Consider the following 14,551-nt stretch of genomic DNA (forward strand, 5'->3'; position numbering starts at 1 on the left):
AATCGAACCAGCGACCTGTCGTTCCGCAGCGCGTGGCACTAACCACTACGCCACAAAGCGCAGATCCTTCAGGTAGCGAGCGTTAATATACACACCCTTTACCGCTGGCAGCTCTCAGAGATGGCAGGCGCTTACAAGCGTTTCTTCATTACCAGCGAGATGGCGCGAGGAGCGCAACGGGCGCATTTAAAAGTCGTCGGCCAGCTCGCTCGCTTCTTCTAATATTTGCGCAGGGAGAACCTTGCCCTTCCACTGTCTGCTCGCGCGGTAGTTGCTGCCGGGGGGCAGATGTTTCTGCAGCGTAGCAGCGCGTCCATCACGGGCCGCTTTTCTTGCTATCGCATTCATTGCTTCGCCCTATCGCATTCATTGCTTCGCCCTTGCGGCGAAACTGTGACTTTTCTGTATACCCGCCTTCAATGTCTGGGTGTGTCACTTCACTCTTGCCACAAAAAGAAGCTTTGTCGAAAATTTCGCCCCAGCAGCGAGAAGAGAGGCTCAAGGTGGAATATATTCTTTAGAGATACAATCTCACGGTTTCTTCTTCTACTGCTTTCAACTAAGTGCTATTAGCAATAGTGCTTTTTGGCCAGCGTATTCAGGCACCGCTTCATGCATGCAAAGATATAAACAAGTGAGCCAAACCGTTTATTATTTAGCTGTCCATCTTTTATAACACCCAAAAGTCGATGACACGTAAAAATTCTCAATCGCAATTGTATGAAAAAACAACCACTGCTGCATTTTGCTAAATAACACCAGACAAATAGTTAACGCAGACAAGTAATTCAGCGCAGCTTTCGTGTTCCGTATAATAAAGTTCGCCTGCTTAGGCGTTTAAGTTCGCCTTCCGCAGCAGTTCCCACAAAAATAAAATGTTCTGTGACATCACTTTATCAAATCACGATGACAGTTATAAACGAGTACTGCTATTTTTTCTACGGTTGAACTCAGTACGCATACTCGACATACCAGAAATGTGAAACAGTGCTCTAAGTACTTTACCAGATATACAATTTGTGAAGTGCAGTAGTACTAAATGTTTTAAAACAACAAGTTCTAGCTACACTCTTAGAACCAAAAAGGGTATCTCTTACTGTTCTCGGTGAGACCTGACTTGCCACATACATAACTCCCTTAAAGGTACACCTTAATTCTCTTTGGGGAGTCGTGCCTCCCACGACTCTCCGAAGGGAGTTTAATGATCTCCGAAAGAGAGTTAACGTTTATCTTTAAAGAGAGTTATATATGGGGCAAGTCAAGACTCACCACAATGAGTAAAATCGAATTTGTTTTAGAGGACATCTGTGCCACTTGAATTATCATTATACGTATACAACGCAAATTAAACTGGCACAAAAGAACAAAGCAGAAGAAAGTGGTCGCAACGAACAATTGTTCATTGCCATATGGTGTCTTTATGGTGTTTTGGTATTGTGTCACTGCGCATGCGCAACAAAGGCGTTGTGGCAATAAACAGGTGTTAGTAGCTCCTGTTTCTGTGCCCCTCCTTCTTTTGTGCCTGTTTAACTTGCGCAAAATTAACACTAAGATAATGCAAGACCTGCTGGACTAACAGTCAACCCTACTGAACCACTTTAACGCCAGCATTCAAATAACTAAACGCAACGGCCAAAGAGGGCACTGTAGAGTGCCTCCGGAAAATACACTAGAAATGCACCATCACGTTGTCCTCACAGCGCCCCTTAGTACGCAATGGAGAAAGTGCTGGTATCTTGTAGCTTCGATGCCGTACAAATTCGCAACGTTTCGAAGTGTGTCTTCGAAGCAAATTCGACGCACCACGAAGTAGCCACCGGCGTTCCAAAGAACACAAGCGCATTGTCATCAAACACTTCACTGCTGGAGCCGCGCACTTGTTCCGGTGCTTGTCGCGACGAAGACGTTCCTTTCACTTGCAGTGCGTTGGTTCAGCGGGAACTGCATCGCTTCAGTCTATCGCGTCACACAACACAGAAAGCCGACAACATTGTTATCAGCACTATTGGCACTAGCGGCTGGGTACCAAGGTCAGCGTTCTCTCGAGAGCTGGTGGTATTGGACGAAATGGTAGCTGATCTAGAAAAAAAACGTGCGTTTCTTAATGACTAAAAAACGTGTAAATCACTGAGGTATCGCAGCTTTCAGTTCATGGTTTGAGCGCACATTAACTCATGCTGGAAACTCATTCCGAATGATCATGATCTTTAATGACAATTTGACGCGCTGCTCAGCCTTGCGTTATCCAGCTAATCATGGCGTGGCCTATAGTCTTCAAACAAGCTTTTGAACGCCCCTAGAATGGACGCACGATGAGTTATACCGGTGTCGCACGGTGCGTTGCTGATCGCGATTAAGCCCGATCGGGATAACATCTCTCAACAGTGATTGGCTCCCTTCCGCGGCTTGGCTTTAAGGAGCCAATCACAATCAAGAAATTCGATCCAGATCAGGCGCGATCGCGATCAAAAGTAAGCGTGTGATACTGCTATTAGTTCGTAATAGGCCTTTCATTTATCGTCTTCTTTTCGCTCATATGTTGTTAGTAATTATTTTCCTTCCATCCTCCTTTTATAGACAACCTGATGTCTTAAAGCTGATATACTTCAATTTAAACGTAGCAGGGCAAACTAAGGATCCGGTATTCTGTGCTTGAGAAAAGGAGTTTTGTTCATTGGAGTTGGAAGTCTTTAATGGTTCATCGCAGTTCGTCTGTCGAAGCCGTCTCACGCAGGAATGTAAAAGCTTGGGTGCGGGTGCTCGGAAAGTTTACACCTACGCTGGAGGCAGCTCGAGTTTGTTTTTTTTTTTCCCTGTCTTGCTTGCGACACACAGCGCTCTGAAAATAGCATGAGCTTATGGTCTCCGGCATGGCAACTTGAAATCAATTAAAATAGCGTAGTCTTTTTAGGTTCTATGGTGGACTGCACTTTTGATTCTTCTTGCGCCTGCCCGTTAAGTCAACACCTTCGGTTGGCAGGACGTGACTTCTATTTGTGGCAATGAATATACTCTTAGAAGCATACAAAGAGGCAATAAAACCGACGCCTCTACAAAAAGCGATAGCTTAGGTGGATGCTTCGTTAGTTGCCTACAATTTCTATCACTGTGGCAGCACGTCAGACTTGGCTGGAATGTGGCCTCAGAGGCAAACGTGATGTGAATGCTTCCGACGTTAGCAACGACTGCTTCTCGAGGCCACAGAGAACACGGCGTACTCGCTTGCGTCCTCACTCGTACGCACTTCAATGATGCAGTTATCACAAACACAACTCGCGCAAGCTCACACTGAGCAAGCTAGCAGAGAGTTACAGAGTAGCCAATGAAACAAGCCCTCGTCCATCCAGTGCTGGTCCCTGCAGCCCCAGCTTCGATTCTTGCGGTCAACTATGACGAAACGAAAATAAAATACAAGCACTCGGTGTGCAGCTCGGCTGAGGGTAGGAATGCACTCCAGGTGCCATTCTTCCATATTTGAACGCAGCCGTAACGTAACATGGCAGGAGCTTCCAGGCTGAATGGTTCACCGATGACGTAAGAATGGCACTCAAAGTGTTCTTTGGAATATGTGCAGCCAGGTCATCAGTGTCACAGTGGCAGGGAGCGCAATGGCTACACGTGCGGAACAGCCGCTGCAGCTGGGCTCATCTATGCGGTATCCAGAACAGTGCGTGGTCACGAGGTAGCCACCAGCCTTGACGATGATGTCTTCAGCGAGCTCTGCTGCTTCCACATCGCAGTGCAGAAGTACAGCTGCTTTGGCGCACTGCTTGTAGCCGTCCATTTGACTGCGAGAGAGAGAAAAAAGAGTGACCGACAAAATATTGTTTTTGCGAGAGAAACGTACAAAAATTAGGGAACTAAAATTGCACCATCTGCTGCTCAGTCTGTGTACGGAAAGCAGTTGATTTTGCTAATTCGTTATGATCTTGCTTGATAAACGTTTGTAGATGTACTTCGTTATTTCTTCTATTTTTTTTTAAGTGAGAAGGACCGGTGGGAGAAATGTTATTTGGTGAACTCGGATCTATCCTTCTAAATGTTGCCACCCATTGCTTCGTCCGAGCACCACGTATCAGACACGTTAGAGACTAAAGCTCATCACAGTTTGTAGCAACACGTTGCGCGTTATTCAAATTTCTTCGAACTGCACATTTCATCATTTATATTCCACCCTGGCGCCACGGAAGAGCCGAAGCACCTTCCTCTTAAATGTCGTGCAGAGATAAAACATCACTTTCGCTCGGGTGTGCGGTAATTTTGCGTTTTAGTCCAGAATTTGCAGTAGCTAGCAGGCTCTTTCTGTTTAATTGCCCTTTGTTCACAGTTAATAAATCCATATTGTCATATTAATGACTTTGCTTGTAATTATGGGTGAACTAATGTGAAGACTGTGTATGAGTGTCAAAGCCAGAGTTCTCTTCGCACGCTTGCGGAAAGTCCGCTTTTAGTGCCAATGCAAGTAAAAAAGGATTCTTCTTGTATCTTGTGGTAAAAATAACATGTCTCCCTTAGTAGGACTGCAAACAAATGCGGCGTATTGCCCCAAAGTAAAACGTTCTGTTCTCATTTCAAGATATGCGCAATTCAACGCTCCGTTCGTTCCATCATTTCACTCTTATGAAGTCGAGCATAAAAAACGCGCTCTGCTCCAGCGTACCAACACGAATTGCGTATCTTGTCCTGGGGGCTGAGCGTCTGTCCTTGGAGTTCCGTTCGCTGAGCCACGTAGATCGACGCACACTTGTTGTAGTCGTCTTGCAGCTCCTTGTAGCATTTGGAGTGTTTCAGATAGGCTGCGCATGTGCATAAAAACAACGAAGATAATGTTACGATCGAACAACGTATTGTATACGTTGGGATCTCGAACCTATAAATCTTCATAAAATGTAACCGTTCAGGGTACGCACTTCGACAAATACCTCAGCCATATCTATAACACCTTCTCTCGTCACTCTCAGTTAAGAACGGTAACAACTGCTTGCTCTGTTTGGAAGCAGGTACACCGGGGATCAACTCACTACAATTTACTATTAATTAGGTGACACCTAGGAGGCACCGGATTGGCGAACTTGTTAATACGTAAGTACAACAGCAGTGAAGATGGGGAAGAGGTAGCTTATTCAGAAAGTGGTCTTGAGATCAAAAGACAATTGTCTAAATCGGATCTATGCTCAGCGCCGGCACCAATGAAACGTGCAAGTCTGTCCCAGTAGACGGAAGTCTTTCATGTCGAGTAAACGACATTTTGTGAGCGCGACTAACAACATAAACAGCTGGTTAGAAAATCGTTGGCACAAAACAAGAACGTGGACGAAGAAGTAACACGGACAAGCGCACACTCGCAACTGACCTTTATTAAATCGATGCTCACTTCTGAAACCCTCACGCATGCGTACAACACGCACAACAACAAAAAAATGCACACTGACCTATCATGACAACCTCTCAGATAGGAAGACAAACTCGTTTTCAAAAAGCGACAAGGACGGGACGCTGATGCATTGGTCTCCAAGATGATTAATGTACATCGCCTCCGCTAGTTCACGTGCCACCTTGCCTTTGCTCCTTCGTAAGATACTTCGTAAGATTGATCAACTCCTTGACACCGCCTTGCCCAAAGACAAGGTCCTACGCGTATTTAGATACGTCGACGATTTTTTAGTTCTTTTGAATAAGGAGCAAGACGAGGGCTACTCTGCGTGTGTCACGGATGTTTTACATACTTTTAAAGTACTTGGACAAGGGCTCAAGTTTACCCACGAGCTTCCTGATTATGACAAGCTACAGTTTTTAGATCTTCATCTTACGCTTGACGAAAACCATGTGTGTTGGATGTATCACCCTCGTGCTCAGAAGGAATTTTTTACCGTTTCATTCTGCCCATTCTAAAGTACTGAAAAGAGTCATTGCGAGTACCAGCTTACAGTTGGCTCTAACTAGGTCTTGCCCCCACGTTCTTCAGGAAAGCTTCAAGTTGCAAATTTCCAGGCTTGTTTCTGCGAGTTTTCCTCCTTTTTTGTTCACTTGGGTGTGTGAAGCTTTATTGAAGAAATTTCGTCGTGAGGCCCCCAGTGCTCCAGAAACAAGCAAAACGACTAAGAAGAAGCGCCCTGTTGTCATCCCGTATGTGCACAGAATAGCTCATTCGCTAAAGAACGTGGACTCTCGCTTTGAGGTCCCTGTCGTGTTTTCGGCACCTCGGAGGCTTTCACGAATTTGTGCTCGTTCGAGCGGCGCACCAAGTGCTGAGTGTGTCAAGAAGCACAAAAAATGTTTTTTTTTTGAGTGTTCAGTGGGCGTTGTCTATAAGATTCCGCTCAGTTGTGGCAAGGTGTACATCGGCCAGTCGGGACGGTGTATCAATGATCGCCTAAGGGAGCATGCGCTGTCAATGAGGACTGGCAAAGGATCGCATTTGCCGCATCTTTGCAAGGAGTGCTCGTGTGAACTTTTGCTGAATAGCCCGAGTATCTTACGAAGAAGCAAAGACATGGTGGCACGTGAACTAGCGGAGGCGATGTACATTAAGCATTTTGGAGACCAATGCATCAGCGTCCCGTCCTTGTCGCTTTTTGAAAACGAGTTTGCCTTCCTATCTGAGAGATTGTTATGATATGTCAGTGTGCATTTTTTTTGTTGTGTGTGTTGTACGCATGCGTGAGGGTTTCAGAAGTGAGCGTCGATGTAATAAAGGTCAGTTGCGAGTGTGCGCTTGTCCGTTTTACTTCTTCGTCCACGTTCTTCTTTCGCGCTCACGATTTTCTAACCAGCTATGCACCAACAAGCCCGACAGCATGCGTTATTGAACATAAACAGCCGTTGCGGATAGCGACAAATATAGTGCTATTTGTCTGAGGTTTATTGCTATTCGTGATGAATTTCAACAAACCGTAACTGTGAGTATTGGTTGTTTGGTTTACGGGGTTTAATGTCCCGAAGCGACTGAGGCAGTGGCGTCGCCAGGGGGTGGCACACCAGACCTAAGACCCCCCCCCCCCCCCGCCGAAATTTTTTTCTCCCATTGGATACAGAGCACAAAATAACACTGGACCACACTTACCTGCCCAGACCTCATGTCGGATCAAGGGCGTGACCCTCGAAAAAATTTTTTGCCTACACCACTGGACTGAGGCTATGAAAGACGCGTAACTGAAATTACTGACATCCAGCAATAGAGAGCGAGAGAGAGATACAGCAAGCCGTATGCCTGTATACGTTGGTAAACTTAAAAGCGTGGCATCTATATGCGTGCGCAGGGCTTCCCCATCCCCACAGGTCGAGTCCAAAAGACTGCACGCTTCACAATGAATGCAAAAGTTAAAGTGAAGCGATGACGGTCTTCTCGCAATGGCCTGCAATTGGTCCCTGGCCTTCCGGGAGTAAAGATGGGAAATAAACAGTTCTTGGAATGCAACATCAGGGGCCTTCGGCCGCTGTTATCGTCAAAAACATGCGTGGCCACAACCCTGCTTGTTAATTAAACAATGACGGGACAGCTCCAAGTGAGTAAAGGTAGAGGGCAAAACTTCGCCTCCTTCCTTATGTGATTGGGGGGGGGGGGGGGGCGACTACGCCCTCTTGCAGCCCCGTGTGCACGCTTATGGTTTCATCATTCTGCAAAAATATGTGGTACGGGAGGAAAGAAAAAGTGCGAGAGAAAGACATTATACGTAAAATACGATAATAAGCGGCGAGCAGCTGTGTGCGACGTTGCGGTTATTTACAGCCTTGTAACGTGAAGGCGTACACGCGACTGAAGCTTTAAAATATAGCAGGTTACACATATCTGCGGTTAAAGAACGAAAGCGGAAGTGACTGTCCGATTCACACGGCCCCCATGGCCTGAAGACACTGTAATGGCATGAGCCGGCTTTCGTCTCTCGTTGTATCACTCACTCAGCCTGAATGGAGATCCTTCCCTGCAGAAGTCTTCGATGAGCTGAGCTGCGCCGCTGGTGAGTCTCTTGTAGATTTCCCGCTGCTTCTCGTTGAAGCAGCGCCGCGTGAAATCATTCACGCAGTCCAAGGCACTGGTCAGGTGGCTGCGAAACAAAGCGCGCAACAGATCAATTATTACTATCCTAGTAAGCAATGTGTTAACCTTTGCTAGCCACATCAGCGAACGGAGACCCTCATTTTCTCCTTATTTCGCAGTCAGAATCATAATCGATATCGGATATTGGCGGAGTTCTCTTTACAGAGCAGGTGCCCTGGTGTAGCGTGAAGAGCACTTCATCGCTAACTGCATTGACCCACTAAAGTTGAAAAAAAAATTTTTTTTTCGTGTGCAGGTTTTTTATCTGTACGAGAACACTGTCCAGAAATTTCTAAATCAAATACTAATGAAATATTATGCATGGCACAACCAACATTTCATTTACGCACGTTTGTTGTGGAGACTGCACACATCTGTGACGTCATGGTGACGTCATATGGTGACGCCATCACGTGATGATGATTTTTTTTTTTGCATTACTCGTGTCGACGCCGCCGACTGGGGACGCTGACACGGGGGTCGCGGTCAGTTTTGGCGGTTAATGAGGCACCTAAGGCTTTCGCCTTAATAGCTTCCCTAAAGCTAGTTTCACTTTCGTGTCCCAGGTGATGATACTGGGTCGTGACGGGATTATGCGGAGGAAGGTCACGTTACCGCATGATATTTTGGCAACCGCCTTAGCTCGCTCAATTGCGCCTCCTCTGCAACTACCATAACCAATCGACTAGCCTATCAACACTGTGTGAAGTCAGACGTTGTTTTGCGGGGCGCTAAGCTTTTTCGGTTGGACTTGTTCTCAAAAATAGTAGAACGAAATTTGGCGCTCTACCACGGCTGATTTTTTTTTCTGTGCATCCGTTTGTATTACTTCATTCTGTCAACTAAACTACCCACAAGTATATTTTACTTTATCGACAGAATAGACGTGTCGATTATTATTAAAAGAGCCCTGCGACACACATTCAGCATGCCGTTTTCATCACTTCTTCTGCTACTGTTAACGCGCAGATATCACTGCGCTAGCAGTATCGCTGAAAACAATGTTCTTATAATATTATTTCAACAGACAAACCGCCTTGTGCTCGGACTACAGCGACGCACAACGGTGATTTTTGTGATCGGAAGTGACGTTTGGCACGCGGCAGTTACGCTAGTGGCTGCGCGTTTTGATAGGCTTGACACGCTAAGCAGCATGTAATATTCGCATGGTCTCAGCTAGGTCACACAATTATGCGCGAACAACATAAAACCACCCCTTTTTATACTTCAACACACACAAAAGTATTTCTATTTGCATATGACGTATCTTGCTGCGCTGCCTTGCGCAACCGCCACCATGAGGCTAGACTTCCGAACGCTCGGTGCTTGGGATGAATCAGTGACGTCAGTGGTAGAGCGAAATGCGAAAGGGAACGTCTCGTCTCGTAGACTGCTCGGGTTTTTGAAGGGGGGAGTTTACTTACTTCCATTAAAGAACCGAGGACCAGGAGAAAAAGGCCACGAAGGCCTGACAGAAGGCTCCCGCTCTCATTAGCAGTCAGTACTGCAGTACACGTGGATACATATTCTGAAATACACTGGAATCTTCATATGAAATCAATGTTACATGTGCAGCATAGAGGCAAGCTAATTATATCAATTTGAACAGACTATTATAGTAGTTTAAAATACAAAAGAAAATGGGCATTATACAATAGTAATGCAGACTGACTACGAACTGTGAAGACGAATAACTTCACTTTTCGTGCCCCAATTTCTATCAGTCGTTTTGCGTCTATCTCTGTATTCACTAGCACAGACGCTCAAGTGCTACAGATAGTACCAGAAAATACGTTGCAGGGCCCCTTTAAAGGGACACTAGAGAGAAGAACAATTTATCTCGTATTAGTAAATTACTCTTTCTCAATACCAAGATCACTTAGAAGGGTATCGGCTTGGCCTAGTTGGTATGTCATGACGAATTGTTTGTTTTGTTTTGTTTGTTATTGATTGCGCAGCCTCTACCTTAACGTTTTTCGCTTAGCGCATCCTCTGTCACATGTTCATCTTTTGCATTTTGTGTCATATATAAATGTTCGATTCTGCTTAATAAAATCAGTTGGAAGTTAGCGCCTGTCCTCGTTTTCTCTGTCTGTCCAAGTACCCCGTTTGCGCTATACAATTCGTCACCAAGATCACCACGCTTGCCATGAGATCATGCAAAAAGAAAATGCGGGTCGCGACGCCACCTTGAAATCCCAGCGCCAATCACCGTGACGTCATAGATTTTTACGGCGTTCACTAGTGAATAACTGTAGAAAACAGCGCTAAAAGTCGGGACGAAGAAAGGACACAAAGCAAAAGGTTTGTGTCCTTTATTCGTCACGTCTTTTAGCGCTCTTTTTTTCTGTTAATCATGAAGCAACCAGCCCAAATGCGTACCCAACTGCAGTTCACTAGTGCCTACGTAGTCCCTAATCAGTAAAAATGAAGTAGATTGTCTTCTGAGTGGGCCAGAGACTAAACATACAAATTTTCAGGAAATTTCATTGAGCCAATGTCGCCAAAATACGAAAAATACACTTTGAAATCTGTTACGTCACGCGCGGATATTTCGGCTCAAAATTCAAGAATGAAACTTTGCCTTTGATTTTCTGCTATATGGTGGTGAAACCTATGATGGTGAAATTAACGTCATGAGCATATTCAGAGTACAATTTATCAATCCAAAACGATTAATTGTTTCCCTTGAGGGTTCCTTTAAGACCTGACTTGCAGTGCTTACGAGCAGATGCGTTTCAGCTCGGCTTCGGTGGTCGCGAAGGCGAGGCTCTTGTTTTGAGACAGCAGGTCCAGCTTGCTGACGCAATCCGACACCTCCCCGTTCTGGCACGACCCGGAACTACTCGTTCCAACCACGTCACCGGAATTCGTGGTGCGGTCCGACCCCGACGCATGCGCCGTAGAAGCGGCCCAACAGACGCCACCGTGCCTTTGGCAGCACCAAAGAAGTGCGACACCTGCACGAACAATTTGAGCGTAAGTGCCGAAAGAAGTGCAAAGATCATCAGAAAAACAATACAGCTCATAAGTACACCTCAAGTTACCGTTGTTCGAGTAAAGGCGAGCGCGGAAATGCAAGCGTCATATTTGCGTGTTATACATTTACATCTACTGTAGTAATTACCTGCTAGGAACAGTAACAGAAAGAGTAATACGGAACAAACGAACGTATTTTTGCGAGCTTTAGTATGCAATGTTTGCTAAGTTGTTACGGGAACAAGGGTTGTCCTGGGCACCGGCGTTGCCAGGGGGAAGGGGGTGGGGAACCCCCCACCCCCGAAAATTTCCAGTTTTACATATATATATATATATATAAATATATATATATATATATATATATATATATATATATATATATATATATATATATATATATATATATAAGCACATATTCAATGGCGCGCACGAACATACATAAAGTATGGTTGAACCCCGCTCCCCCCCTCGAAAAATTTCTGGCTACGCTACTGGTCCTCGTTGCCCCGGCTCTCGGTCCGGAACGGCGGTTCCAGCTTGCTGATGTACGGTCAACGAAAGACTGCGAACGAAAGTATTGGTCTGAAATTAAGATGTGCCCACTTTGTGAGAATATATATTAATATATTTGTGAAAAATTTCCATCCATAACTCAAACCGGGGTGGAAAGACGTGAGTGTTTACCTGGAACCACAGTATGTTCTATATGCGGTGGCTACGTATAAATGCGAGCTTCCAGAGCAAGGCGTCTATTGAGGCTTCCTAAAACGCCTCTTTATTAAACGGCGCGTACGGGACTCGCAGCAAGTGCTCCGCTTCCCTCCGGCAGATTTCCGGCGCGAGGTTTTCTCGTTAGGGCGTCTGTCTGCCGGCACTACACGAAACGTGGACGCCTCGCTAATTTCCCCGACAATTGTCGCGCCTTGTATGCGGCGAGATTGAGAGTCTTCGGCTGGAATAGGCGACCGACGAGCCCAATTTTCGAACCTTTGGCGCTTCTAATTAAACGGCGCAGTCGTTAACTCACTTCTAGTATGACCAAAACCAGGCGGCGGTTGTCGGTCTCGGAAGGATTGCACGGCGCTTTCTGGGAATTCAAGGCAAGCGAATGCATTGCTTGAGCTAAACACTGATTTTTCATAACAGTATATTTGATATGTGTTCCATTATGACACTGTTCGAGGAATCCTCGAAGGTGTTGCTTTCATTACTAACAGTCCATACGAATATACACTTCTTGAGTTCGTCTTCAGGTTAATAGAGTGCCACGAACACTTTTAGAAATGAAATCGTATACTTGCAGGATGAAGGCTAACGCATTATAGATCGTCCCTTAACTCGGCGACATAGGCCGAAATAGCATACGAAATAAGATATGAAAAATTCGTTGATCTCATAACACGAAAGCGAACCGTGCCTACAATGAATTAGTCGAATCGCAAAAACAATGTGGCAACAGATTCAACGCGTCCTTGCGAAATCTGCATGCAACCAAGCTTCTTCCTCTATCTTCCCTTTTCACTCAATACTCCGATGCACACAACGCGAAGTGCCTTCCTGCTCCGTCTCCACTCACTTTTGTAAAGGATAGGTATGATGTCCACGACGATTTCTAAACGAACCCGTCTGACAGGGGTTCCTTAGCTAGCCTATAACGGCAAGCGAAGTGGAAATAAGAAGTTAATTAAGAGACCGGAAGTAATAACAGAGAGTTAAAAGGCCGTAGCCGGCAAACGAACGTGACTTAAAAGTCATCTCGCACGGATGCTGAGAAACTAGCGTGCTCTTCTAGTGATGTCACTTCCGTGTCAGTAAATTATTGTCGGAAACCGGCATAAAATACTTACCTATTAAAACTTGAAAGCTTTGTCTCATGGAGCGAGACATCGACAGAGATGACAAGGTCTGTACGTGGTGCTTGAACTGCTCGCACTAAGTCACAGTCATCGCAATAGTCCTCTCAATAATGCTCGGCGTTCTTAGCGGATTTCGGTGTTTAATTAGAAATCCGCAGCGTTGTTCTCTTTCGTCGTCCTCCCACTTTATAATAACTTATATATTATGTATGTAATGTATATTATACATAATATAATCTAGAATGTTCATTATTATAATTTTTAATAATTTATATAATGAATAAGCAAGGGAAATCGCCGAGAAACTTATTCTTTTGTTCAAGAAATGCTTCCGTAGAAATAAAAGAAAGCGACAACTCGCGTGCAACGCTCAAGTTTTTCTTTATATCGCTTGAAGGCTCCAATCATTAATCATCGCGGATCACTTCATTCAAAACTGCGCTCCGGGTAGTGTTTTCTGTCTTTCTGATTATCAACTGTAGGCACCAAAAAGAATTAATTATACAATACAGTAATGAGAAATAAAATGTAGCTTTTACTGTTCGTCGTAGAGGTTTAGTTAATGATTTTTATGACCAAGATTAAAAATGTGTCTGTTAAGTTTTAGGTTGAACTTCTTTTCCCTTCACACACTGTAGAAAGCGAGAAAGAAGGAGGAAGGGAGGAGAGAAGTAGAAAGGGAGTGAGCTTAACCAAGTCTCCGGCTAGCTGCTACGCACGTGGATTCATTCACGCATGCTTACTTCATTTTCAGGATACCCGCTACTTTCGACAGTTTGACGTGTGTACCCTGATCTAAAAACCTGTGCCGTGTTTGCGCGTCAAGCGCTGTCATTAGCCGTGCTCCTACTACTCGAATCTCGCTGTACACTGTGTGGTCACTCGTGGGTCGCCAGAACACAGCGCATTAAAAAAAAACTCACAGGGTCCCTTATGCATTCACCTAAGATGACTCGAAGGCGAAAACTATCTTCTTTTTCTTCCCAGTCGATTAAGTTGATCCTCCCGCCCTCGAAAGCTTTCTACACCAGCGTGGTTTTGCACTGCCTCCAGGATCGGAGGCATTGCAAGCTGTCTGCACCCAGCGCCTCCTCTATTTCTGCGTCTCACGTGCCTCCGGGATCGACCCAACTATGACCAAGAGACGTCATGTGATGACGTCATCATGTGAACGTCACAATTTTCGGAGCTCTGTGACGCCACGATAACGTCATAGAGTGACGTCCTCACATTATGATGTTTTTTTTGCATCACTCGTGTTAACGCCGACGGTCACTTTTTGTTTTTTATGAGGCATCTAAGGCTCTCGCCTTAAAAACAGCAAAGCCGAAATACTATACGATCAAATCAGCGAAGGTGGTTAGTACGATGCGTTAGCAGTGACCACGTTTAACTAACTTAATAGGTGCTGACGGACTAATTGGTGAGCCATGATATTTGATGGAACAGCGCACAAAAGGACACAATCACGCACACATAAAATGCACAAACACAAGAGCTCTGCTTGCGTCATCGAATATCCCGTTTAACTTGTTTCTCAAGACACAAGTTCGATCTTCATAGGTTCGTTTGCATAGTTTGATCTCTGTTCAAGTGCTACTCCATATCTGTCAGAATGTGAACGTTCCTTGGAACGCAGGGAGAACACGACAGAAAAAAGCCGGGCGTCGTATTGTGT

At 45.2% G+C, this 14,551-nt stretch overlaps 1 protein-coding gene across 1 annotated transcript in view; it reads right to left on the bottom strand.

Annotated features, from left to right (window-relative positions):
- Positions 1 to 637: 637 nt before the first annotated feature.
- The window catches only part of LOC119406894 (uncharacterized), a 37,332-nt gene continuing 23,418 nt past the window's right edge, over positions 638 to 14,551 (bottom strand). Inside the window, exons 2-5 of the mRNA XM_049419830.1 lie at positions 10,764 to 10,998; positions 7,900 to 8,045; positions 4,661 to 4,796; positions 638 to 3,788 (exon numbers count right to left, since the gene is read on the bottom strand). Coding sequence (XP_049275787.1) covers positions 3,548 to 3,788; positions 4,661 to 4,796; positions 7,900 to 8,045; positions 10,764 to 10,998 — 758 coding nt within the window. The 3' untranslated portion in view covers positions 638 to 3,547. The remainder of the gene's footprint in view (positions 3,789 to 4,660; positions 4,797 to 7,899; positions 8,046 to 10,763; positions 10,999 to 14,551) is intronic.

Source organism: Rhipicephalus sanguineus, chromosome 10 (assembly GCF_013339695.2).
Source record: "Rhipicephalus sanguineus isolate Rsan-2018 chromosome 10, BIME_Rsan_1.4, whole genome shotgun sequence".
NCBI lineage: Eukaryota > Metazoa > Arthropoda > Arachnida > Ixodida > Ixodidae > Rhipicephalus > Rhipicephalus sanguineus.